Source organism: Centropristis striata, chromosome 23 (assembly GCF_030273125.1).
Source record: "Centropristis striata isolate RG_2023a ecotype Rhode Island chromosome 23, C.striata_1.0, whole genome shotgun sequence".
NCBI classification, from domain to species: domain Eukaryota; kingdom Metazoa; phylum Chordata; class Actinopteri; order Perciformes; family Serranidae; genus Centropristis; species Centropristis striata.
The window spans coordinates 7,302,307-7,328,970 of record NC_081539.1 but is presented as its reverse complement, the minus strand read 5'-3'; the positions used below and the strand labels follow the sequence as shown (position 1 = coordinate 7,328,970).

The window sequence follows — 26,664 nt, the reverse complement described above, 5'->3', positions numbered from 1 at the left end:
AACAGATAAAGGGAGGGGAGACAAAGAGGCAGGGGTGTGAAGAGACAAGGTCAGTATCCAACTGGGCGAGGACGGCAATTTAGGGCTCAAATTGCACAGACTATAGTTTTCATAGCAAGTGTCGTGTTGTCACTTTGGTCAAATGAGCGAAAAATGTTGCAGGCAGTATTGTGATTAAATTGCCCTCGTGTTGTTATTTCATTAATAATGATGAAGTGACAAGAAATTAGACAGGCCTTGTTTGGTTTCAGCACAATGACTGTGAGATCTGATAACATAATTACAAGTGAACATTTCTAAATGAGATCTGTAATAAGATGTGTAGAGAAAATGAAACAAAAACAGACCGGGGCTGATGGGATGTTAACATATAGGCAGCAGACGGGATAACTTCCTTGCAGTTGGATCACAGATGATCTATAAAAGTTTTTTTTCTTTTTTTTTTTATTGTCTCATGCTGCTTTGAAAACTCTAATATAAAACTGCTGATTGCCAGACCTCTTTTTATAGCTGACAAATGCTACTGCTTGTTTTCAGCCAGTAAAACTGCAGAAAAACGTGATTGTAGCATTGGCTACATCAGCCGTTAGTTTCCTAAAGAGAAGTTCTGAAGTCCCCATTTGGTTTTTCTGCTCGCTGCCAACTTGGCTGCAGCTACACAACCCAAATTTGGGCAAATACAGATGGAGTCTGGGTGAATTCAACGAGGGTTGAGTTGGTGTCAACAGTAATGACTGAATCTGAGAGTTTAGGACTCCTGACAAGCAAAGAAACACAATAAAAATGCTTCTAAAACTATCTAATAAAAATGAGGTATCAAAACCCAGGAGGTATTCTATCATAGGTAACTAAAAAAAACAATAAAATGTAAGAAACTGGAGCCAGAGAATTTGGGCATTTGTACTAAAAAAAGACACATTTTCCATTATCTAAATTGTTGGTGACTCATTTCTTAAATCGATGAATCAACTATTAGTTTTAGCTCTAGTTAAACAAAGTCTTTTTTGTATTATTTCTTTGCCTGATCCTTAAATATACAGTGCTAAACCAATGTATTAGACCACCTGTCATAAAAACAAAACAACATAAATATTTTATAAATCTTAGAAATAAGTTTGTTTAACCCTCAGGGCCTCTTCAAATATTATGCATACTAAAATGTATACATAATATGTATGTATAAATCACATGTTTTTTCTCTATATGGTCAAAATGACGCAATCTGGTGGAAAGGAGTAAAAATTATGAATTCCAAGGCCAAAGATTTAACCCCAAGATTTTATTAAATGCCTGTATTATGCTTGAACAAAAAAAAGTCTTTGTATAACATAAGTTTGTAGGAAAAAAAACAACAGAATCCCTTTTTTGTGTGTGTACTCAAGATTGTGTGTCAGAATATTGTTGGAAGTGAGATCAAAAATTGCATTTTGAATGGGTTTCAATGGCGTATTTTACGCGCTCAACCATAAGAGAGTAACTATTGTTTGTACACATTGTTTATTTGCCTTTCTGCAGGAGCTGGGCTGGAAATAACAAGAGCAAATCAAAACACACAATCTTGCCAAAATTCCTGCCAAATGCATGAACACAGCCAAAACTATTTTAAATCTTTGTGTAAAATAAGTTTGTAGGAAAAAAAACAACAGAATGAAGAATGAAAAGAGCATAAAATGTGCTCAACCTACTCTCTGAGGGTTAAAACTCAAAAATGTTAGTTATTTTTTTTGAAAATAACAAACTTAATTCACCTTTTTATAGCCAGAATTGAGCCGAAGTCAGAGCATCAACCAATCATCAATCAATCAAGCAGAACATTCAACCACTAAAACTCATTTTGTGTTCAGGAATGAAAGTAAATAACTATAATTTGACATCTTAATCAATAAAAAAAATGTGCTTTACTATTTTTACAGGTTTTTTTGTAAAACAGTAAAATTTGAAAATTCATGGGTAATCATAAAAATTATATTTTACCACCTTCAAATGTCTTTCCAAATGTTTAATTTACAATTAATATAAAATTAAAGCAGCACATCTTCTGCTTTGACTAAGTGGAAGAAAATAATTTTCTGCAATATTTTGTCACTATTTTTCCATCAATTCACCAGCCAATCATTTCAGCTCCAATTTAAATGTAAGGAGAATTTCCCAATTTATAAAGAAGCAATATAATCCTTCAGTTTAAGTGAAAAATCATCCAGCCAATTTGGAGATACCTGGACTTTAGTGGAAAGTGACGAGCGGCTTCAGTTTCCAGCCGTGACAGCAGGATTCAACCCGGTGACCTGGGAGGCAGCACTGTTTGTAATTTTGTTATTCAGAGCTTAGGTAATTTTCCATTAAGTGTTTACATTACAGGGCCTATCCACTGCACACTCCAATTTAAAACGGCACGCATGACAGAGGCCCGGTGGTTTGTGTCAACTCGCTGAGACACAAATTTGACTGTGCAGTTTTTCCGGTCGCTGACTATGACCATGCAAACCTAAACAAATTAAAATCAGCCTTTCAATGCCTTTTTTTCTCTGCCCATGGAGGTTTTAAGGTCACACTGTGATGGGAAATTGAATAAAATACGGAAAAAAAACTTTGTTAGTTTAAAGTAAGTGATAAAAACAAAAGTTTATAACAACAGACAAAGTGTGCAGGAGGTTAGAAAGCTCTCATTTTGGCCTTTCTGTTAGTTATTTATACACAGTCTACTTTGGAGATAACAATTACTTTTTTAATGTTATTTTGGCTCTGTAATTAAGCATGTTTAGTTGGAAATAAACAGCAGAATGGCGTAAGAATTGTAGCTCGTTTAATAACATGGTCCTCCAATTTGAGACGTCAATATAGGCAGCAAACTATTATATATTATATATACATATTTATGTTTTAGACTGTCCTCCGCCTCCATCTTGCTGATGTAGTAGTGGTTGATATCAGTTTAAAGGGTGAATGTCACATTCGGGGGAGGGAGAGAGGTGAGGTGAACCAGGAGAACCGGGTTTGTGTCACGTGTGAAAACAAAAGTAAGCAACTTTTTACGTAACTACGAAATCACCCTTGTAACTACTTCACTTTCGGTATTTACGTACACTAGCGCTCAAAAGTTTGGGTGTTGTTTTTCATGAAAACAAACACAGAGAAGTAATCATTTTAACCTGTACAAATCTCCAACTTTACCTCCAGATACTCAATCAGCCTGAGGACGGATCAGTTTATTGCTTCTCAAATCAGCACAAAACAGTTTTCAGCTGTTTTAATGATAAATCAGCCTTTAAATACTATAAATGTGGATTTACACAATGTGCCACTGGAACACAGGACAATATATAATAGATATTTCACAAGAAAATCAGCCGTTTCCCGCTTTAATAGTCATTTACCACATTAACAAAGTCTGGACTGTATGTATGATCAATTTAATGTTATTTAATTTTTTAAAAAGTGCTTTTATTTCTAAAATAAGGACATTTCTAAGTGACCCCAAACTTTTGAGCTCAGGTGTTTAAGTGATCAACACTATAAACATAATGGATTAACACAATGTGCCACTGGAACACAGGAGTGATGGTTGCTGAAAATATGTAATAGATATTTCACAAGAAAATCACCCGTTTCCAGCTTAAATAGTCATTAGAACATTAACAATTTAAAAGAATTGAGCTTTTCTTTCAAAAACAAGGACATTTATAAGTGACCCCAAACTTTTGAGCGGTAGTGTAAATGTATTAACTGTTTAAACTGTCTTTTGTAATGATTCTCAGCTTTGAGGATGTTTACTTCAATACAGATTAAACTTGTTGACCTCCAAGGTTAGCAGCAGGATTTTTTTTTTGCTCTAAACCGAGGTCAGTGGTTTTGCAGCATAAATTCACAGAAACTGCAGCCTTTTTTTACAAAAACGAACTGTACTTGAATGTATAATGACTGGGTCCAGATTTTTACTATGTTACACTAAACGTTCTATTCTGTCATTTAGGCTGAAGATCTTTTTGACAATTTAAAGGACCAAACAATATTGAATTTGATGGTAGATATGTGCTGCACTCTATGACCCACAGACATCAGTGGACACTTGTATTGTCCCTGGTAAAGCTTTGTCAGTTGGTGGAGACTTGTGACTCAACTGTGACTTTCCCAACAACTACAGTGTCATAAAAACACATTGTGTTCATTGTTTGTTTGCCCAATACCAATTTCCTGCTGCTAACCTTGGAAGGACGGTTAATAAAAAGGTCAACAAGTTGACTCTGTATGGACGTAAACAGCTGAGAGTCAGCACAGAGCCCAAACAACAGGAAACGTGTCAATGTCTAAACACTCAGGGCCTGTGCTGCAGATAGTGTACATTATCCTCTGATAAATGGGGAAATTTAATTATTACCATTGTCCAGGCTGAGGACTCGCAGTTGATAATGCGGCGCCTTAGGGTTTGAGCCAACAATTTGACTATCTGGTGTGGATATTGTGGGGTTTTTTTTTCCCGGAAATGGCTGCTGTCCCGCTGCTGCAGACCCATATCCACGGTCGGAGAAACACACGGCGGGAGCAGAAGTAAAAATGGTTCTCACATGCCGCAGCGACACATTATCCATCTGGATCGTGCTCACCTCCCTCTCTGGAGAAGATAAGCTTTTAGTTAGCACACCAGTCATTTGAAAAACCATCACTCCAATGGTTTATTTAAAGAATCTAATGTCTAATAAAGAGCACAGTCGGAGCCTTTTCCTGTTAACTGACTGAATGCTTGAAAATTCATTCATCAAGTTAGTAATGCGAGAAATTCCCCTCGCTTTGTTGGTCGGACAAAACAAGCAATTTGAAAGTGTCACCTTGAGATCTAAGATGGTATTTTTTAAAGTGTTTTCTATCATTTTATGAGCTGAATAGTGTTTGACCTCAGAGTGAACAACACACGTTGTCGAAGAAATTAGCTGTGAACTAAAGGCCACGCGGTATTGGAGTTGTTTGCAAATCCTGTAATCAAAATTGTAAAGGCTCTGATGGTAAATAAAACACATTACACTTGTGTTGGACTGGTGAAGAAGAGAAGAGGACGCAGCATTCTTCCTTCTTGCAACACTCTAATTCGTCATTATGGCAACAGAGAGGAAGAGTGCAAGATAACGGCAATATCCTATTAAAAGGGAGACGGATCGAATAAAAAGAAAAAAAAATCCTGAAGAAAGAGCGAACTGACAAAATATGAAAAAAATCATTCTGAGGGGAAATTTGAGACACACACATGCATGGATACACACAGAAACACACAGTCTATTTCAATATGCTTTCGGTGAGTAAGAAACACTTGGTAAGCCTCAGAGAGAAGAAGAAAACTACATATTGCAGTTAAAATATGGAAATCACCAGCATTTTTCCCTAGGAGATGACTTGAGAATAACCCACTAGAGAGGAAAAAAAAAAAGCTTCGGCCATTTACATTGTTTAACATGCGGCACAAGAGCAACGTGGAAGAATAGGGGTGCTAAAGAATACACAAGGATTTTCATTTGGGTCGGTGTTGGGCATCGCGGAGACATATTGAGAATTCATAGCCGCCCAGCGTTGTGGAGAAAAAAGCACCTTTGAGGAACGCTGCACTTTGCATACTGATTACCTTTGTTTAAGGCGTTAACGCACTTAGCTCTGCTCAGGTCTTTTGTTTATCGACAATGCAGTAATTCCTCTCAAGGACGGGGTTGCGGTATTGAGATTGGAGGTGTAATGAGGAGTTGGGGCCTCTGCAACAACATGCCATGCCTCCATGGTTGAAAAAGCGCGCTAAAGTTCCCTCTAGAGTGGTGGAATGAGAGGAAGTGCCTTATTGGCTGCCATTTACACGTGCAAAAAATGAATGGGTGCCCTCAAAATTAAGATGATGTGCCCTATAGTGCAAAAGAATTTGATACTGCCTTAATGAGTGCCCTTTTAGTGCCTCTTTAAGGATTTCTGATCATACTTTTAAATATCTGGAAAAAAAACACCTGAACACCAAAGTCATCAGCCATGATGCTTCTCTTTGGTAGCCGATGAACGGGGAATGTGAAAGAGGCGTTGCTTTTATGTGGCGTCGCTATGACGAACAGCTACATCGCGTGTTACTAAAATGCATAATGAAGCAAAAAAGCGGATTAAATAGTTATTAATTAAATGGTGAATGGTAAATGGAGTGCACTTATATAGCGCTTTACACTACACACTACGCTCATTCACCATTCATACTGGTGTTAGAGGCTACCAGGGCACACTGGTGCCACCTGCCACCATCGGGAATTCATCATACACCGATGAACGCAGCATCGGGAGCAATTTGGGGTTCAGTATCTTGCTCAAGGATACTTCGACATGTAGCTGCCATGGCCGCCCACAATTATTGTGAACATTTTTAGTTTCCTTTTCTTTCTTTTTACTCTTCATCACTTTAAACCATGCCAACCACTGTAGTCCAGAGTGAAATATCTCAACTTGAACTGCTATTATATTGTATCCCATCAAAAGTAAATATATACATACTATACTATATGTAGAGTTGTGATATTGCGTCGTTTTTATGTAAATGGAGGGAGAAAAGCCAATATCGGCTTCAAGAATTGGCCCAAAAAAATCAGCAGCACATATCGGGGATCGGTTTAGACTGATGTCAAAATAATCAGCATCAGCATTAAAAAACCCGTATCGGTCGACCACTAAACTTAATGCTAATTGTAATCATCATACATGATGCATTTTGTGCGTTGGTGGGGCCCCATGTTGTGCAGAATGTGCCTTTTTTATTTCTTTGCCCCTTCAAACAGTCTGAGTCCGCCCCTGTGTTGTGCTGAAATGCGCGCTCACACTGCAGCTGGATGTGGAATCTGTGATGAGGGATCAGCTCCCCTTTAAGGGCACAAAAACATACAGTGTCCTTTCACTTAGGCATTCACCAGTCAGCCTAAGCTCGGGCTGTGAGACGACTCCACAATAGACCCGCGCCGGCTGAGTCTATCACCTAGAGCTCACGCGGCCCACATCAGTCAACCAGCCAATAGTGCACCTGTGTAGCTGCACTGATGAAGGGATTTCCCTGCCGTGGCAAAGGCCAAACAAAAGGCTCAAGCCGTTGAAAAGAGATCCTGCATACTGTACTTTACTCTGCCTCTATCCATCCGATGCTTTTATCCGGAGATTAAGGGGGTTTAAAGAAAGCTGAGAGAAAAATGTAGTCCCCCTTCCAGCTACTAGCCAGATCCAGGCTTCTTCTCTTATTCAACAGATATTGCATTGTTTGAGAAACAAGCAGCTGTGAGGGAAGCTCAAAAAAATGTGAAGGGGAGGGGGGCTGGGGCTCGGAGAGAGACTTTAAACAGAGACGGTGCTATCTGTACGGATGCATGATAAATGGTTAAGCCATTTCCATGTATATTTGATGTCGCCTTAGACCTAAAGGTGCGCGGTGCGCGGAGCCTCAGGGTTGGAGAAACTCTGCACCGTCGACTCCCTCCACCCGTCGGCTCCGTTCCCCTACCTGGCTGCTCTCAGCTCGATTTGTTTGCACTCATCTTTCTCCCAGCCTGGGCCTTGGTTAACATTTAATTCTGCCTTGACAGATACAGGCAGGAGACTGTCAAAACGTGGGTCATCAAATAATGAAATGTGAATCAGCTGAGCCACCGGTGGATGGGCTACAGACAGCACACACACCAAATATTGGGCCCCCGCTCTCTTTAATGAGCTCTGAGCTGTCTGACTGAACACAGCCGTGTCTCTCACCTCTCCGACACCGCTGGAGCCGCGGATTTTCTATCTGCCAGGAAGAGCTCTGCGGCAGAAACAAAAAGTTCAATCCTGCTCAAAGTGCTCCTGATACTCGAGGAGGCCTTAAATAAAACATGGAAATGAATCCTGACACGTTGCGGGGAGGTGTTTTCGATCCAGGAGTAACACAAGGTAGGGGCTGTTGTACAAGAGGAGTAATGGTGTAGCCAATGCTGCAGTGAGGGCCAACAAGACAATCAATGACGAATTACATGACACCGGGGCTAATGTCCTTGATTAGTCTTGCTTTGCGAACAAATGAAGCAAGGCCCTTGACAATCACATGAGAGACAATGCGGCTCCAACAGGAGTTGATGCGTCAGGTCGTTCTGCAGCAGATGAGCTCAAGTCTCATTATAGAAGCTCTTGGTCAGGAGACGCACGGAGCCTTCAAAGGCGCGTTTCAACCCCGCTGACTGACCTTGCATATTTATATCTCAACAAGAGGAACAATAACAGAATATGACTGCTGTGGTGACATTTTTATGCAAAGAAATGATGCAGTTTGACTCATCAAAACTAAGCTTGCACCCAGTTTTGAGGAATTTGCACCTTGCAAACTCAAGATACACTCATACTCATGGTAATCTAAATCGGCAGTTATAGTGTCAGTATACAAAGAATATAGAAAGAGAAACTGAAGAGGTATAAAACGGTCAATGTCTGGGTTTTAACTCTCCATGTTAACTGAACCCCAGTTCCAGAAAGGCTGGGATGTTGTCTTGAATTGACATTTATACAAAGATTTTTTTATTTAACCTCTTTCTGTCCATAATTAGATAAATAGTTATTCAGTCAAAAGCTATTAAATAAAACAAAAAATAATATTACTTCACATTACATATTTCATTAAAATTGAATTCTATCATTAGTGAAGCCATTGTGTCGATAACTTTTGCGCCAATAGGACTTCTATTCTATTATATCATAATATTGGTAAAGCGAGCAGCCTATTTGCATTTTTCCCCTCCTAGTAAAAATCAAGCTTACACCATATTTCAAACTCCAGATACACTCATACTCATGGTAATCTAAACAGATAACATAAAAAGAGAAACTAAAGAGATGAGCTCAGTGATCTTAAATGTTCACTTTCTGTCCATAATTAGATAATTACATACAAACTAGTTAATCAGTCTTTACCTGAGACCAAGATTTACACAAGTCAAAAGCTATTAAACAAAATAATATTACTTCACATTACATATTTCATTAAAATAAATTGAATTCTATCACTGGTGGAGATTTTTCAGCCATTGTGTCCATAACTTTTGCACCAATCGGACTTCTATTCTATAATATCACAATATTGGTAAAGCGAGCAGCCCATTTGCATTTTTCCCCACCTGATAATTAATTAAAAATCATATAATTGACAGTCTCACCTCAGGTACTCAGGAGCGGCGGGTGAAAAGGAAAGAGTACATCGAGCTGAGGGGTGAGTTGTAAATTGGCGCGTTTAAATTAAGTGACAATACAAAGTCAAACAAAGCCCTCGAACTGGAAGCTGTTTTGCGCCGAAGGAAGGGAGACTTGAAGAGATGATTTTTAAATTAACTGACCTTTTAAAAGGCATTGCTAATCTAGTCACATGAAACAGCAATTTATGAGGGGGGAAATGTTCATTTACTAGCAATGAGCATCTATCAATCACAGTGACAGAGGTGTACACTGGGGAGAGGAAATGGGAGGAATTAAGGGAGGGAGGAAGACACAGGAGAGAGAGTGTGTGCACTGAACTACGCCCTCTGATAAGGAGGGGGGGAGGGGGGAGGGGGGGGGGGGGGGGCAGGAGCAGCAGAGAGAGGCAGACTGAGAGAACCGCTTTAAGTAATACCACCTAATGTTTCATAAAAGCTAAAGCCTGGTCGCACAAACAGTATCAATCACGAGTGGCTCGAGGCCTCATTTATGAGCCAAATGAAATCAAGGTTTGACCTCCCTGCCCTCCGTGAGTTCTGCAGGCCCGTTCCAACAAAGCCATTTGTGCTCACCTCCAGCTAATTAGTTGTGTAAAAAAGAACAAATTGTACATTTGATTAATGTGGCGGTCACAGGGATAGCAGACCAAAGATTACACTTGAAAACCCAACTCTTTGTAATGCACGATATTATGCATCCCCATACATATGCATTGGTTCTAAAGAGGCGGATGGGAGATGATGGAAACGGCTGGTGGATGCGTTTCCGAGAGCCCTGTAATTCTATTTTTACTTGGCAGTGAATGAGACACTGTAAATGCCTAAAAACCACTATCTATTTTCCTTAACTGGGGGTTGATGACAAGATCGTCAACCCCTCCAACCCTGAAAAGGCCGTTCGTGCAGAGATTCACTTTCTTTACTTTACAAAAGCGTGTGTGAATGTGTGAGCGTGCACAAAGGTGTGCAGTCAGACACACAAACACACAAACAAATGTTGAACTTCGAGTCATTTTTCTGTTTTTAATGGCGTTCAGATCGTTTTTTTTGGACCTGTGTTTATGAAATAAAATGTTTTAAAAAATAAAAATAAATGAAAAAAATAAATGAAATTAAAATGAAATAAAAAAATTAAATTAAATAAAGTAAAACAAAAAATAAACTAAAAACATTAAAAAAACTTCTTTCTTCGTCTTGCAGAAATAATCATCAGAAAAATAGTTTTTTATTTGGAAATAATGAAAGGAAAAGGGACTTTTTTTGAGCGAAAACTATAATAAAAATGTTCAACTTGATCTTTTTTTTTCGTTTTTAATGGTGTTCAGATCATTTTTTGGACCTGTGTTTATGAAATAAAATAATATAAAAATAAAGTAAAATAAAACAAAAGTCTAAATTCCGTTTTGCAGATTATTCCAGTTTGAATTCCATTTGTGCTCACCTCCAGCTAATTAGTTGCATTTGATTAATGTGGCGGTCACAGGGATAGCAGTCCAAAGATTACACTTGAAAACCCAACTCTTTGTAATGCACGATATTATGCATCCCCATACATATGCATTGGTTCTAAAGAGGCGGATGGGAGATGATGGAAACGGCTGGTGGATGCGTTTCAGAGAGCCCTGTAATTCTATTTTTCCTTGGCAGTGAATGAGACACTGTAAATGCCTAAAAACCACTATCTATTTTCCTTAAGTGGGGGTCGATGACAAGATGAAAAACAGCCAAGGAGTGAAGCAGCACACGGGGAACACATCAGCCGCACTCCTTCAAATCTGAAGAGGAGCGCCGCGCACAAAAGAGTCGCTCAGAGTGTGCAGCCTCGCTCTCGTGGTCTGGAAAAGGGCTCGGAAACACCGCACACAAAAACACAGACTTTGCACGGCCCTCGACACAAACTTCCCGCCGTCCCTCGGGATGATGGACATGGTGGAGGACGCTCAGCTTCCCCCGTCCTTGTTTTATTGGTTCTTCATCTCTGGCTCGGCCCCATGCCTGTGCTCTGGGCTAGCACTTCAAACAGCCTAATGTCCTATATGTCGCAGCCAACCGGCTGGTCAGGCCACAGCTTTCTGCCAGCCATCTTGCATACTGTACAGCCAAGGCTAATATTCAACACTGAGGCAAAGCGTGTGAAGGGCTTAAAGTGTGAATATGTGTGTGTGTGTGTGTGTGTGTGTGGAGAGGAGGGATCCGTGTTGCCAAACAACTCACATTTTTCAAGCGCATCCATCGCAGCTCCCATTTCCGCCTGTTGGATGCTAGATTAGAAATATTTTAAAAAGAAGACAGAGAGGGAGACAGAGGAAGAGGGAGAAAAGGTCTTTAGCATATTCAAAATGTCCCTTTTTTTAAAAAAACATTCTGTCAAAAAAAACACAGACCCGATATTGAGAGGATTATCAAAAGTGCTTTATATTTGTTTTGAAAGAGCCCTTTTGCCTAACAATCCCAGGTAACACAGTGCACACATTTCAAAAAGGTAAGCCTATTGGCGGCTCGGCGCTGGGCACTGTTTACGCCTGCGATTCACCGTCCCTCCGTATATATTATGTGGCTGCGTGATCATAGCCCGGCAGCGGAGGTGGCAGCAGGGAGCTTAAGTCATGTAAATACAAAAACAGTAAGCTGTCAAAGATCCTATGGAAGGGACAAACTTATCGCCAGCTTAGAGCAAGAGAGAGCTTTCAAGTAGGGGGGGCCGTGGAGGGGATTTCCACATGTGGAGGGGAGGTGTGTGTGTGTGTGTGTGTGTGTGGTGGGGGGGGTGAAAGATGTTTGATGGATTTACGTTTCATTTCTCGCAGGCTCAGCTGCAGCTTTATCGTCAACCCCTCCAACCCTGAAAAGGCCGTTCGTGCAGAGATTCACTTTCTTTACTTTACAAAAGCGTGGGTGAATGTGTGAGCGTGCACAAAGGTGTGCAGTCAGACACACAAACACACACAAACAAATGTTTAACTTCGAGTCATTTTTCTGTTTTTAATGGCGTTCAGATCGTTTTTTTGGACCTGTGTTTATGAAATAAAATATAATAAAATATAATAAAAAATAAAAATAAATTAAATAAAGTTCAAATGAAACAAAAAAAAATTAAATGTAATGAAAAATAAAAATAAATTTAAATAAATTAAATTAAGTTAAAATGAAATAAAATAAAAAATAAATTAAATTAAATTAAAAATAAAGTAAAATAAAAATAAAAAGTCTAAATTCAGTTTAAAGAAGAAAAACTTCTTTCTCCGTCCTGCAGAAATAATCATCAGAAAAATATGAATAATAATAATAATAAATCATTTTTTTTGCGCAAAAAATGTTCAACTTGGCGTTATTTTTCTGTTTTTAAAATGCCGTTCAGATCGTTTTTTGGACCTGTATTTATGAAATAAAATATAATAAAAAATAGAAATAAATTAAATTAAATTAAAATGAAATAAAAAATAAAATAAAATAAAATAACAGTCTAAATTCCGTTTTGCAGATTATTCGAATTTAAAGCAGAAAAACAGAAAAAACTTCTTTCATCCTGCAGAAATAATCATCAGAAAAATGTTTTTTTTATTTGGAAATTAGATTTTTTGAGCGAAAACTATCATAAAAATGTTCAACTTGATGTTATTTTTCTGTTTTTAATCGTTTCAGATCTTTGCCTGTTGTTTTACTGTTGCAGAAGCAGAAGAAGCTGTCCTGCTGTGATCACAATATCCCAGGTAAACCTAAACACCAGCTACAGTGTCCTCCCCGCTCACAGATTCTTCTTCTGCACACGGTGATATTTCCATAACACAATTTACGTCAAAATCAATAATGAATCGATTCATTTTCATTCTGCATAATGTCTCTCCCGATAGAATAGGCCAACAAGAGCTTAATTGCTATAATAAACACCATCAATAAAGCACAGCCATTATTCTCGAGCCCATTAGCGGCGCATTGAGAAGTGGAGCTCCTTGTCCTGTTGTGTCTTATTATATTGTACTGTCTCACTCACCTTGGGCCTTTGCCACAGCCAATTCGCTCCCCTTTGAAATACACAGCCACGGTGTATGTGCGAGCGTGCGAGGGCCCGACTGTCTGCAGGGTCCTGCAAATTCAAACACAGAAATATGGGATGACAGGGGAGGAGGGTAAGGTTGAGAAATAATAATAATACCCAGGAGAAAGGCACAAGGACACTCAGGGACATTGTCCTTCAGAGAAATAACAAGAAAAAAGGGAGGTGGGAAAAAAGTTTTCAATTGGAACAAATATAATTCATCTCAAGCGGCGGGTTGAGAGGAGGGGAATAGCACTTTGATTCACTAGCGTGCTTTGAGAGCGAGCTGAAGCCATCTGAGGGACATATAAACAACTTTTAAAGCCTCCCCAACTCCCAACACCCATCATCTTCAGAAATCAAGATCTGTGTTTGGTAAAAAAAATATGACATGTTGGGAGAAAGGGATTGAAATAAAAGAATGATGTTTGAGAGACCCACGAGTCTTCGGGCCGCTAGAAGGGTAAACAATGAAAAAGCTTAAGAGGGACCGAGAAATCTGAGACGGAATATCAGTCAACTAATTTACCTCGTTTAAGAGAGGAGGTAGGGGGGAAAAAATCAAGCTGGCAATTTTGTAACATTTCTGCAGGGACGTAAGTACAAGACAGCAGACAAAACTTGGGAGATGTTTGAAATGTTAACATTAGCATAAACATCTCAGGCCCAAGCTGTGAGTCACCTAAATTATTCACAGACAATTTACTTATTTCAGGAGAGCGATCCATTTTTAATGCAATGTGGTCACTTATGACACTTTATCAATAATTCAGACGCCTTTCTCACTTACAAATGAAGAGGCAGATAGCGCGCGCGGAGCGAATGAGACTCTCGTGAGCGACGTTTTCGCCAAATCTCAACAGGGAGAGCGTGTCGCTTGGAATTACCACGCTGCTAAAATAACACAAAACGAGGCGGGATGGAGGAAAAAAAAAAAAAAAAAAAATGGAAATCTGTGAGGCTGTTGGGAAGTTGTCAACTTCAAGGCTGCGCACAGATGGAAGTGTTGGAGGGAGAGGAAACAGCAGCGGAGAGGGTCTCTATGAGCCTCGGCTCTCACTAAAAGCAGCTACTTACTGACTCGGGCCATTCTCTGCACAATGTGAAAGTGTGCATGTGTCTGCTCCCTGGTGTGTGCTGCCCAGACGAGATGTACAGTAAAGTGATGGTGCTGGGGTTGAGGTGCGAATCTGTCATCAGGCAGACACGTCCACCAGGGAACCTTTAGCAGGGGCCGCGGTGCATTAACTCATTTCGTTCCCCTTTTTCCCGTGTCCTTTCCTGCCCTTCCTCGGTCATTTAGTCTCTTTTCTGTCTGCCTGGTGCTCTCGTCTCACCCCGTGTTTCTCCACTCTTCACACTTGTAAACAAATTCAGACGGACCCTTAAGACAGTCTGACAGGCTCGACGCCAACAACTGCTGCATGAAAAGCCATAAAAGGTCTACGGATCTGCCTTATCGACCATCAGGGGGGTCAGGTCATCTCAAGATCATCGACTGCTCCTGTGTATTCGTCTAAAAAAAAAGTCTAAATTCCGTTTTGCAGATTATTCCAGTTTAAAGCGGAAAAATATTAAAAAAAAATTCTTTCTCCGTCCTGCAGAAATAATCATCAGAAAAATAGTCTTTTATTCGGAAATAATGAGATGAAAAGGGACTTTTTTTGAGCGAAAACTATAATAAAAATGTTCAACTTCATGTTATTTTCCTGTTTATAATGGCGTTCAGATCGTTTTTTGGAACTGTGTTTATGAAATAAAATATTATTAAAATAAAATAAAACAAAATAAAATAATATAAAATAAAATTGAATTAAATTAAAATCGAAATTAAAATTAAAATTAAAATTAAAATTAAAATATAAATAAAATAAAACTAAAGTCTAAATTCCGGTTTGCAGATTATTCCAGTTTAAAGCAGAAAAAATTAGCAAATAAAATATAATAAAAATAAAAAAAACCAAATTAAAATAAAACAAAAGTCTAAAGTCGGAGCATTAACTCATTTCGTTCCCCTTTTTCCTGCGTCCTTTCCTGCCCTTCCTCTGTCATTAATCTCTTGTCTAGTGTTTCTCCACTCTTCACAATTGTAAACAAATTCAGACGGACCCTTAAGACAGTCTGACAGGCTCGACGCCAACAACTGCTGCATGAAAAGCCATAAAAGGTCTACGGATATGCCTTATCGACCATCAGGGGGGTCAGGTCATCTCATGAGGAGGTTGCTCAGGATCATCGACTGCTCCTGTGTATTCGTCGAACAGGACAAAGTAAAGTAGTAATTGCACTCTAGGCGGCCGGGAGAAGTCTCAAAATTCATCGATGGCTAGCTTTATATAAGCTGCTGTCCATTTTTGTGTACGTGTTTGTGTTGAAATGTTCGAATTCGATTCACCCAGGGGCTCTATTTGTTTCTCCCTCACGTTCCTGTGGGCAACTGAGTTGTGTTGACTGTAGTATTGGAGTTGTGCTGTGTCAAAAAATCACAGCTCGTCGGAATAATAAACAGAAAAACACATTCAAATAAATAGTAGAGAGAGAGAGAGAAAGAGAGAAAAGGGAGGAGGAGGGAACTGATTAAATGCTGGATTGTGGAGTTCATTGTACATAAAACCGCTCCGTCTCCAGCCGCCCTTGCCCGGCCAGCTGACCCCCTTTTTTTTCCTCGTGGAGAAAACACTGTTTGTCAGTTTCCATGGCGACACACTGCTTCATGGCAGTTCTCAAAAGCATTCTGTCAAATGACACTTGCTCCTTGACCTTTCGTCAAATAAGAGGTCTCTTTGGGTGTGTTTATATATCACAACAACAGAGACCTTTACACAGCTATTCACAATGTTCAGGGACCAACAGCAGGAGAAAGGTCCGGTAAATTATGTTTGTGCAATTTCTGTTTGTGAATGTGTTTCGCGGCCTACGTGATGCGTGACTGAACCCATCTCAACTGTACACTGAGGAGAGGAACGGGACCTTTTCTTCTTCTTCTTTTTTTTGCATGTGCAGTATACAGTCATGCACATATATCAGATTTTAAAGCTAAAACTGGAAAAAAACACATTCACAAAGCTGTTGATATGTATATTGGAGCAATGATTGTCAACTAAATTAATATTTCTGCAGTTGCTTAAGGGCATGGGGAAAGATTGTGGAGTAGCTCAACTTATTAAAATGTTTAATTACAATTTTAATAAGAATATATCCATATATATTCTGACAGCCTGCCATATGAAACTAGAAATAAGCTAAATAAATAAATAAAGCAAGGAAAAAAGTGATATGGTCATTTTCAAAGGAGTCTCTTGACCTCTGAGTCTCTCATTTACACACATGCCCACTTTATTCCAATCTAATGCAATTAAAGGCAAAATCCATCTTTTTTTTGCTTATTGCATTTGAATATTTCTGCATAAACAGTCTGTGAATTTAAATAGTCGGGTAGTAGTTAATAGTAGAAAATACTAAAAGTAATAGTTAGTTAACAGTAATTCATAAACAGTTAAAATAGTGAGCTGAAACTTATTTATAAAGGTTTGAAATTAATGTATAAATAGTTTAAATGGTAAGGTCACATCAATTGGTAAACAGAAATAGCTGAAAGTTACAGTTGAACAGTTGAAATAGCTGAAAGTAATAGATAAAGAGTTAGAAAGAAAGAAAGTTAGAGTTAAACAGTATAAACAATAACGTACAATACATCAAATTGTTAGGTGAAAGTAATGGATAACAGTAGAAATAATAACCTTTAAATTATGGATAAATAGTAGAAATAATGAGATTTAAATAATGGATAGAAAGTAGAAATAATAACCTTTAAATAATGGATAAATAATTGTAATAATTTGCTTTAAATGATGGACAAATAGATCAAATTGGTAGCTGAAAGTAATGGATAAACAGTAGAAATAATATCCAAAAGTAATGGATAAACAGTCAAATTAATAAGCTTTAAACAATAGATTAATTGCTAAAATAGTTAGTTAGTTAATAATGGCAAATAGTTCAAATTGTTAGCTGAAAGTAATTAAGAAATAATAACCTTTAAATAATGGATAAATAGTTGTAATAATTCGCTTTAAATAATGGATACATTGCTGTGTAACTAGTTAGCTGAAAGTAACAGTAGAACAGAAGCTTTAATTTTGAAAAGGTAGGTTTTCACTCCGTCTCTGCTGGCTGTAATAGAGCTGTCTCAGTGTGTTTCGGGGCTCTTACTTGTACAGCGGGATATCAGGCTCCTTGCCCTCTGTTCTCAGGGTCAGACAGCACTGCTGCAGCTGAGACTTGGGGTCATTCCAGTCCTGGTTCAGGATGAACTCCTGCAACACGCAGATGAAACAAGACACACATGGAACCAAACAAGATTCTTTCACAGAACCAGGAACATGTGCAACAGAAATCAGCTGCTCCCTCCCTCCCTCCCTCCCTCCCTTCCACATGCTTTTATTTCATTCTTGCCCCCTCCTTTTGCACTTACTTATTTGCTCTCTCCCTGACTGGCTCTCCATCTGTGTCTTCACGGTGAGTACAAATCACAGGCTACTTAAGACAAAAGCCAATCCCCGGCCAGATATAAAGAGCGTCTGGGAGTCTCCCAGGTGTGCAGCCCTGATACATTTCTCTTATCCAAGGGGGACTTCTAAAAGCCCTTCCATTAACAGGGAGGCAGCCTTGTCATAAAAAGGCAGACTTTGAATCCAGAACTGTCTGCTCCTATTAATTTTCTACAAAGAGTGCTTCTGCTTCTGTTGCTCGCGCTTCTCCTTCTCTCTCGCTTTACTGCGCCCCCAAAACCCCTCCATCTCTGCTGTTCTTGCTTTGGCGCTTTACTTCCCTTCTTCTCCTTCCCACTTTTTCCTCTCTCCGGGGGGCATCTACACCCCTTTAGCCCAAAGCAGAGAAATTAGGGCTGTTTTCAAAAGTAGCTATATGCTACGCCGCTCCTTTTTTTCTTCTTCTTCTCTCCAGTACTTTATTTCACAAGGCAAGGAACGAACATAAGGAAAGGAGCGTTTATGTCCCTAGTTTTGCCTCTCTATTCCCATCCAAATTGGATGAAGCAGCACAGTGTGCAACACTGTGGTTTCCAGAAGGCTATGTAAGGAGACGTGCTGGCTGTTTCACAACTTTTCTCTTGGAAGTGGAAATGAGGTGCTCTCTTGCAGCGACCATGACGCAAAGCTCAGCTCCTCCAGAGCTGGGGATTCTCCCTGGAGAGGCACACCAAGACAGCAATTAGCATGGCATATCAGACCACTGCAGCAGCTTCACAAGGAGAGGTCCACGCTGTGTGGGTACTCGTACACGAGCGAGCGTGTGTGTGTGTGTGTGTGTGTGTGTGTGTCTGCACACTTCTGCGCATGCCAGCTTGGTGGTTTGTGTCTCTTCCCCCAGCAGCTCTATCGATGGGCATCGTACGGCTCTTCTGTCTAAATTTGGACACTCAAGTGGTTGAGAATAAAATGCCTGTCCTTCCTAAACACATCTAAACCGTGGGAGTCCTGAATGAGGCTCAATTTATCCAACTCCTGGAACACTGCAGGAGTGGAAGCCGGCAACAGCCCCGAGCCCTTTTTTCGGACCGATAGAAAAAGACAGACGACAATGTTGCGATTCCAGTTAAAGGTGACTAAAATAGCGATCAAAGGCGCTGTCGTGAGTCATTCAGCAGCCAAGCACCACTTCAGGCCGTCGATGCTAGCCCCATTAGGGCGCAGCCATTAGCTCCCTCCTAATCATCTCCCTGCCTCCTTTTCTGTCTGAGGTGGCCGGCTGAGCGGCTCATTGATCAGGTGCGAGTGGTGAATGACTATCAATAGGGCCTCACCTTCAGCCGGGGGAAAAAGCAGACGTTCATGAAGGTGTGCACATACTCCAGATCTTTATCAATGTAGAGGGCTGCGATGAAAGCTGCAGACAGAAAAGGAAAAATAAAGACAGCAATTATTCAAAAAAATAAAAAATAAAGCAATAAAAGATGACAGTTGACGTGTAGCTTCTTCTTTCTTTTTGTTGCTGTGCTGAACACTCCTCCTGCTCCTAAAGTAAATTAAATATTAAAGCGGGGCTGGGCAGTTTATTTTTGGTGTCACTGGGCAAGAATTCCATAATAACCTTTCAGCATATTGTAACCCAATGGTCTGAGAGAGAAATAGAAATATGCACCTCTTCTTGGCTCCCTTTTACAGGCTTATAAAGTTCTTGTTCTACAAATGCACGTTCACGTCCTTTCATATGGTAAACGCCTAATTCAGTGGTGGAGAATCCTGCAGAAAAAAGCGTTTTAAAACTGCCTACGCTGCAAAGCAACTCGAAAAAAGTAAGACAGACTTATCAAAAAGATGTCCAAAGGATGATCTGACAAGGAATGCGTCAAAATTGTCCAAAGGGAAAACGTTTCTTATGGTTTAGTCTTTTAAAGACATCTTAAGACTCATGCTCATTACACCCGTATGCTTTTTTTCCCCTCTTCATCTTGAAAGAAATAATAAGCTTTAAATAATGGACAAATAGCTCAAATTGTTGGCTAAAAGTAATGGATAAAATATAGAAATAATAAGCTTTAAATAATGGATAAATAGTTGAAATAATAAGCTTTAAATAATGGATGAAAAGAAGAAATAATAAGCTTTAAATAATGGAAAAAAAATTAAAATTGTTAGCTGAAAGTAATGGATAAACAGTAGAAATAATAAGCTTTAAATCATGGATAAAAAGTAGAAATAATAAGCTTTGAATACTGGACAAATAGTTCAAATGTTAGCCAAAAAAAACCAGGAAATTCTAAATTAAAAAGACAGTTTGCAGAATCAAACCAATAAATTATAGCCATTTGGATTAAATGTTTAGACAGACAGAATAAACAGTCGGAATAATAAGCTTTGAATAATGGATAAAAAGTTGAAACAATTAGCTTTAAATTATGGATAAAAAGTAGAAATAATAATATTTAAATAATAAGCTTAAAAATAATGGACAAATAGTTCAAATTGTTAGCTGAAAGTAATGGATAAACTATAGATAGATAGATAGAAATAATATCAAAAAGTAATGGATAAACAGTCAAAATAATGAGCTTTAAACAATGGATTAATTGCTGAAATAGCTGAAAGTAGAACAGAAGTCTGGTTTAGTCTTTAGCATACAGTGCTGCAGCTATGACTCATGCTTATTGCCGGTTTATCACAAGGGTAAACCATTTTTTCTCCTTTTCATCTCTTACATAATTTAGCCTTCTGCTAAGTGTAGCAAAGGGCTAATAAGTGCAGCTCAAGGCTACAGTCAGGCAACGAAGGCAATAAAATAAGTGTCAATATTAGCGTAAGTGATAATAGTTTAGTCTTGACACAAGATTTATGAATGCCAGTGTCATCTCGAGAGGCTCTGCAGGGCCGTAAGTTTGCAAAGAAAACAGGGTGGTAATTCTCTCAGAGCTGCTGCTATATAACAGCGCCGGGATCACAATCATGATCGGGTTGATTGAAATGAATGACGAGTGCTCGTTGGGGGTGAAGTGTGTGCTCCTCTGGTGGGAGAGAGGAGACGGAGATAAGGAAGAGCTGCAGGAGAAAGGCTGCATTTTTTGAATTTCTGCTGTTTTTTTTCTCACAGATGAAAGAGCAGAGGACAAACCTCAGCTGTGGCCCTCCACACAGCCGGTGATGTGATGTGATGTTAATGTAAACAATTGGAAAAGATGGCTTTCTAGTTCCCTGCCTTTTCCCATCAAACAGGAAATTGGTATCGCGGAGGGCCACACAGAGTTCAAAGAAACATCTATATAATATATATATAAGATAAAACTGTATGTCAAGCTGAATTGAGAGTAACTGGCGCTCTAACTGAACTGAAAAAAAAAAAAAAAGATTTGAAATGTAACCAGTAGGCGTCTGGGTGTCATCTTCATCCCGTGGCTGTGCCTTTTGTTTTTCCTCTTCTATTAGCTGCCACTGCATTCACTCATCCCAGTGACTAAGACAGTGGGACATGTGAGAGGAATAATAGGTAATATTTCAGGGGGGCAGTAAGGGTCTGCTGTAGCCGCGGGGCACGGCTCTTCATATGCGCCAGAGCTGCACTCATTTTCCAGCGCTGACCCTCGTCCCCTTCCTGTGTCATCAACTCTGCTCCGGCCTCAACTATGAAAGATAATTTGAAAGGCAAATGATATAAGGCTTATGTATGAAAGTTTTCCTATTGAATGCTGACCTGGAACACATTAGAGTGCTGCTTTCTCTCTTTGTTTTTCCCACTTTTTCTGTCCTCAGTGCTGCCAGCTCTCTCTCTCTCTCTGTGTAGGCCTAATGAGGACTGCAGCAGGTCTCCTCCGATGCACATGAGATCAATCCCAATAACACCCTTTTTCTCTCTGCTCTCTCTGCAACTGCATGTTCCTCTGTTCATGTGGAGGAGTCGCCACATCCTCTGCTAATAAGTCGGACATAAACATAGTTTAAACCGTTGCTACGTGTTCCTACGACTGCCTTTTCATGGCGGTTATGAAATGAAGAAAACGTGCAGTAAAGTTTAACCCATTTAGGCCTAAAACGTCTGTAGAAAACTCCTGTAAAACCTCTGGGTAATTTTAAAGTAAGCCCCTAAAACCTCAAGTTTTTCTGGAAATTCAACACAAGTGTCAACGCCTACTAGATAATCGATTTTTCAGCCGATGTAGCAGATAGAAATGAAATTCAAAAAGTATTTGAGAGCTTATAGCTGTTATATCTGAGCTCCCTCCACTATAGTCGTCTTCCGCCATGATTTCAGTTCTGGAAATGTCCCATGTTGCAGTGACACTCCCACATGTATTCTCATTTTGTGTCTTTTTGTGTCTTTTTTAGTCATTTTGTGTCTTTTTTGGTCATTTTGTGTCTTTTTTTTTGGTCATTTTGTGTCTTTTTTTCAAAGTTCTGGAAAAGTCCCATGTTGCATTGCGACACTGATGCATTTTATTGGCCAAGAGACCCAAAATAGGTGGAAAAAACTTCAAAAAATACAAATACTACAAAAAGACGTATCCGCTTTACCGGCTACGGCTTTAATGGTAGAAATGAGGTGATGCTTTCCCGGCCTAAATGGGTTAAGGAACCATCTTTTTTTTCTCGTCCTAGATCTACTTGATTTTCATACACGTAGAGTCATGGAAAAAATGACTAGACCTTTGTTTTCTTCTTCTTTTTAATGCCTGTTACAATTAAAGGTACATTTGTTTGGACAAATATAATGAAAAACAATGGAAAATGTCTCTTAAATTAAACTCTTATGAGCTATTTTTGTTGTTATCATTATATTTGTCCAAACAAATGTACCAGGCATTAAAATGAACAAGAAATTAGAGAAAACTATTTTTTTCCATGACTGTATGCACACATAAAGAAGAACTTATCTATTCTATATTGGGGGAATGAGTGAGACGATACGCAATTATATCAGAACAAAAGGGATTTTTTTAGGCAGGAAACGGTAGATATTAAGGGTGGAACGGTACACAGAAGTTGCGGTTCGGTTTATACCTCGGTTCAGACATCACGGTTCGGTACGAGTCCGGTACAATGGAGGGAAAAGCAAAACATCGGCAACAGCTTCAGTTGTGGAGCTACTTATGCTTATGTGTCTGTATGCATTCTGTGGTCTGATAAAGTAGGATAACAAACGAAGAATGTGCATTTATTCCACCAGACCTTGGACTCATTTCTGACGTGCTTACAGAGAACGAGTGAAGAAGTTACAGGGGAGTAAAACCTGTATGTACATACATGGCAACTTTTCACACGGATGTAACGTATTTGAGACCATTTTACATGCTTTTATCTCATCACGCAGCCTTTTTACCTGCCTGAACCATTCATAGACTCCAGATTTTTAACAAGAACCAAGAAACATGATCACATCACTCCTGTTTTAGTGTCCCAACACTGGCTGCCAGTATGTTTTAGAATTACTTTTTTTACTGATTACTTTTAAGGCTTTTCATGGCCTCACTCCCTGCTACATCTCTGACCTCTTAACCACCCTACACACCAGTCCGTACTCTGACATCCTCGGGCAGAGGTCTCCTGACTGTTCCAGAGGCCAGGATGAAAACTAAAGAGGGCCCCGAGGCTCTGGAACAACCTGCCCGGCTGAGTCAGTGATCTCCATTAAATCTACTCTGAAAACATACTTTTATCGGAGAGCCTTTCCGGATTTTACCTGAATTTTAACTTCCCTTGAACTGTCCTTTAATGGCACAGAATGATGTCATTTTCTAACATTACTTTTATCTGTTGTTTTATGTCTGTTTTTGACTTGTCTTTGTAAAGCACTTTGTAACATGTGTTTTGAAAAGTGCTCTATAAATAAAGATTATTATTATTATTATAAATGGTATGGTCATAGCTGAATGAAGTGGTCAGTGCGGACACAAAGTCTGCTTCTGAAATACCACATACCCAAGTATCAAGTTTGCTGAGCATGCTGTGCAGAATTACTAAGAAATGCATCCTAATATTAACCCTTTATCAGGCAAAGAACTATATTTGGTAACTTCAGGTAATATTTCGAGAAAAAAGTTGCAAATTTACTAGATTTAAGTGGCAAATCTGCGCAAAAAAAAGTCGCAGATTTACGAGAAAAAGGTGGAAAAAAACAACTTTTTTCTCCCAGATTCACCACTTTAACCCTTAATAGGGCACTCATTGAAATACTTGAAAATTCCAAATTTCAACCCTAGAGAATATTACATACAGCCAGAATGTGTAAAAAAAAAAAAAACATACGAAAATAATATTTGGAGAAAAAAGTTTACAAGATTAAAGTGGCAAATCTACGAGAAAAAAATGCGTAGATTTATGTGATTTAAAGCGGTGAATTTCGGAGAAAAAAGTTGCTTTTTTCCCACTTTTTTTCTCGTGAATCTGCAACTTTTTTCGCATAGATTTACCACTTTAAATCTCTTAAATCTGCAACTTTTTTCTTGTAGATTTGCCACTTTAATCTAGTAAATTTGCAACTTTTTTCTCGAAACATTACCAGAAGTTACCAAATATAGTTCTTTGCCTGATAAAGGGTTAAAGGAACACTCCACCGTTTTTTCATATTAAAACATGTTATTCGGTCAAGTAAGACGAGTTGATACAGACCTCTTGCGTCTCAATGCGTGCACTCAATCGCCCTGGCGCGCGGCGCCACTTGGCTAGCACTTAGCTTAGCCCAGTTCATTTATTAGGATCCAAACAGATGGACAGTTAGAAGCGACCAAACTCCTCCACGTTTTCCCTATTTAAATACAGCTACACGAGTAGTTAAACGACCAAGTATGGCGACACAAAATAAAACGTGGCGCTTTTCTAAGCGGATAAAAAGGAGAACTATAATGTATGGCGGAATTGCACTTGGGAGCACTTCGACTCGGCGCAGTAATATCATCACTCCTGAAAAATCTTCTCCCCCTCCCTCTCCCTCTCACTTCCGCTCCCTCTCACTTCACTTCTGCTTGTTATCGCAACCCTTTACGATGCACGTTATAACCATGATTGTTTACAAATATCTTCCTACAACCTGATACTTCGTCAGCTCTGCTCGAACTACTACTCCTGGTGCAGCTCACGTTGGTTCTGTTGACGGAAGTGAGAGGGAGCGGAAGTGAGAGGGAGAGGGAGAGGGAGGGGGAGAAGATTTTTCAGGAGTGATGATATTACTGCGCCGAGTCGAAGTGCTCCCAAGTGCAATTCCGCCATACATTATAGTTCTCCTTTTTATCCGCTTAGAAAAGCGTCACGTTTTATTTTGTGTCGCCATACTTGGTCGTTTAACTACTCGTGTAGCTGTATTTAAATAGGGAAAACGTGGAGGAGTTTGGTCGCTTCTAACTGTCCATCTGTTTGGATCCTAATGAATGAACTGGGCTAAGCTAAGTGCTAGCCAAGTGGCGCCGCGTGCCAGGGCGATTGAGTGCACGCATTGAGACGCAAGAGGTCTGTATCAACTCGTCTTACTTGACCGAATATCATGTTTTAATATGAAAAAACGGTGGAGTGTTCCTTTAAGGAACATGCATGTCTAAGTGGTTCCGCATTACATTAATTAAGTTGCATGCAAGTTTTAGTTATTTTTTTACCATGAAAATTCATGCACCGAATCGTGACTTCTGTACCGTTTCCGTTTGGTACGAATACATGTAACGTTCCACCCCTAGTAGATACTGGGCCAAATTATTATTTATGCTGTTAAATGCTGTTAGATTTTTGCTAAACTTTCAAATACCAATAACTGTATCTAAATTAGAAGGCCTTCTAACATTCAAATACTTTCTGGTGATCCACCTACTTACATGCTGGAGACCCTGCCACCTTAAACATGTTTTGGCATTTGTGTAGTGCAGTCAGCAGTGGCCGGTCTGGGAGAGGGCCAGTAGGCAGGCTTCCCACCCACAAGCACGGCAGCATGTGTTGAACAGAGCGAACTCCAGAAGGACTACAGCGAGGCGCTGAACCTGCCTCCCTGTGATGCTGACCCTGTTCATACCTTGATTATCTGGCACCAGTCCTCACTGTCACTGCACATTATCTGTTGTCTTTATTACAGTGAGGCAACCAGTGGTTTCACCTAATACCCTTTATAACACCAAATAGGAAATTGCTTTGTTACAGAATATAGTTTAAATAGTCAGATGACTTAGCAAAATAAAGGGGCGAGTTGGACAAAAGCACCACATTTTCTCCACATTCCACTTAAGTTTCAATTTTTCATGGGAGCCATATAAAGTCTATGAGAACCAATATATCTTCCAAGCCACTTAGAAGGTCAATCTTGGTGTCAAAATCTACATTTTCTGCGTCAAGGACTCATTTAAAGTTATTGATAATACCACTAGATGATTATTTGATCAAATAGATTTTGTTATTTTATATTAATATATGTCCGGCCGCTTAGGAACTGAGTTGGAAATTAGGTAAATACATGGCCAAAATGAATATATCTATTTGATGCAATATTCTATATTCTCAATAACTTTAAATGATTCTTTGACCCAGAAAATGTATATTTTGACACCAAGATTGACCTTCTAAGTGGCTTAGAAGATATATTGGTTCTCATAGACTTTATATGGCTGCCATTTCTGATCCACCATCTTGATGAAGTGGCTCCCATCAAAAATTTAAACATATGGTGGAAAAATTAGGTGCCTTTGTCCGACTTTTCCTCATCCTCAAATCTGGTCCTAAGCTGCTTGACGAAAAACATGTAATATAGAAAGTCGTGTAAGAAAGACACACCAATTATACTCATTATAATGTTTTACATATTAAAAAGGATTTGAAACATGAGCATTAAGTGCTGCCTACTCACTGCCTGGAGCAGACTGGATTTTAATGTTATTAATTACTTTCTCCACATTGTTATAAACCCTATGGAAACTAACTCAGTGTGTGAGGAGGAGTGGGG

At 39.3% G+C, this 26,664-nt stretch overlaps 1 protein-coding gene across 1 annotated transcript in view; it reads right to left on the bottom strand.

Annotated features, from left to right (window-relative positions):
* drosha (drosha ribonuclease III) overlaps positions 1 to 26,664 on the bottom strand; it is a 135,373-nt gene that overhangs the window by 716 nt on the left and 107,993 nt on the right. The window contains exons 28-31 of the mRNA XM_059326723.1: positions 19,067 to 19,149; positions 17,455 to 17,558; positions 13,198 to 13,290; positions 11,421 to 11,467 (exon numbers count right to left, since the gene is read on the bottom strand). Of these exons, the coding sequence (XP_059182706.1) occupies positions 11,421 to 11,467; positions 13,198 to 13,290; positions 17,455 to 17,558; positions 19,067 to 19,149 (327 nt within the window). The remainder of the gene's footprint in view (positions 1 to 11,420; positions 11,468 to 13,197; positions 13,291 to 17,454; positions 17,559 to 19,066; positions 19,150 to 26,664) is intronic.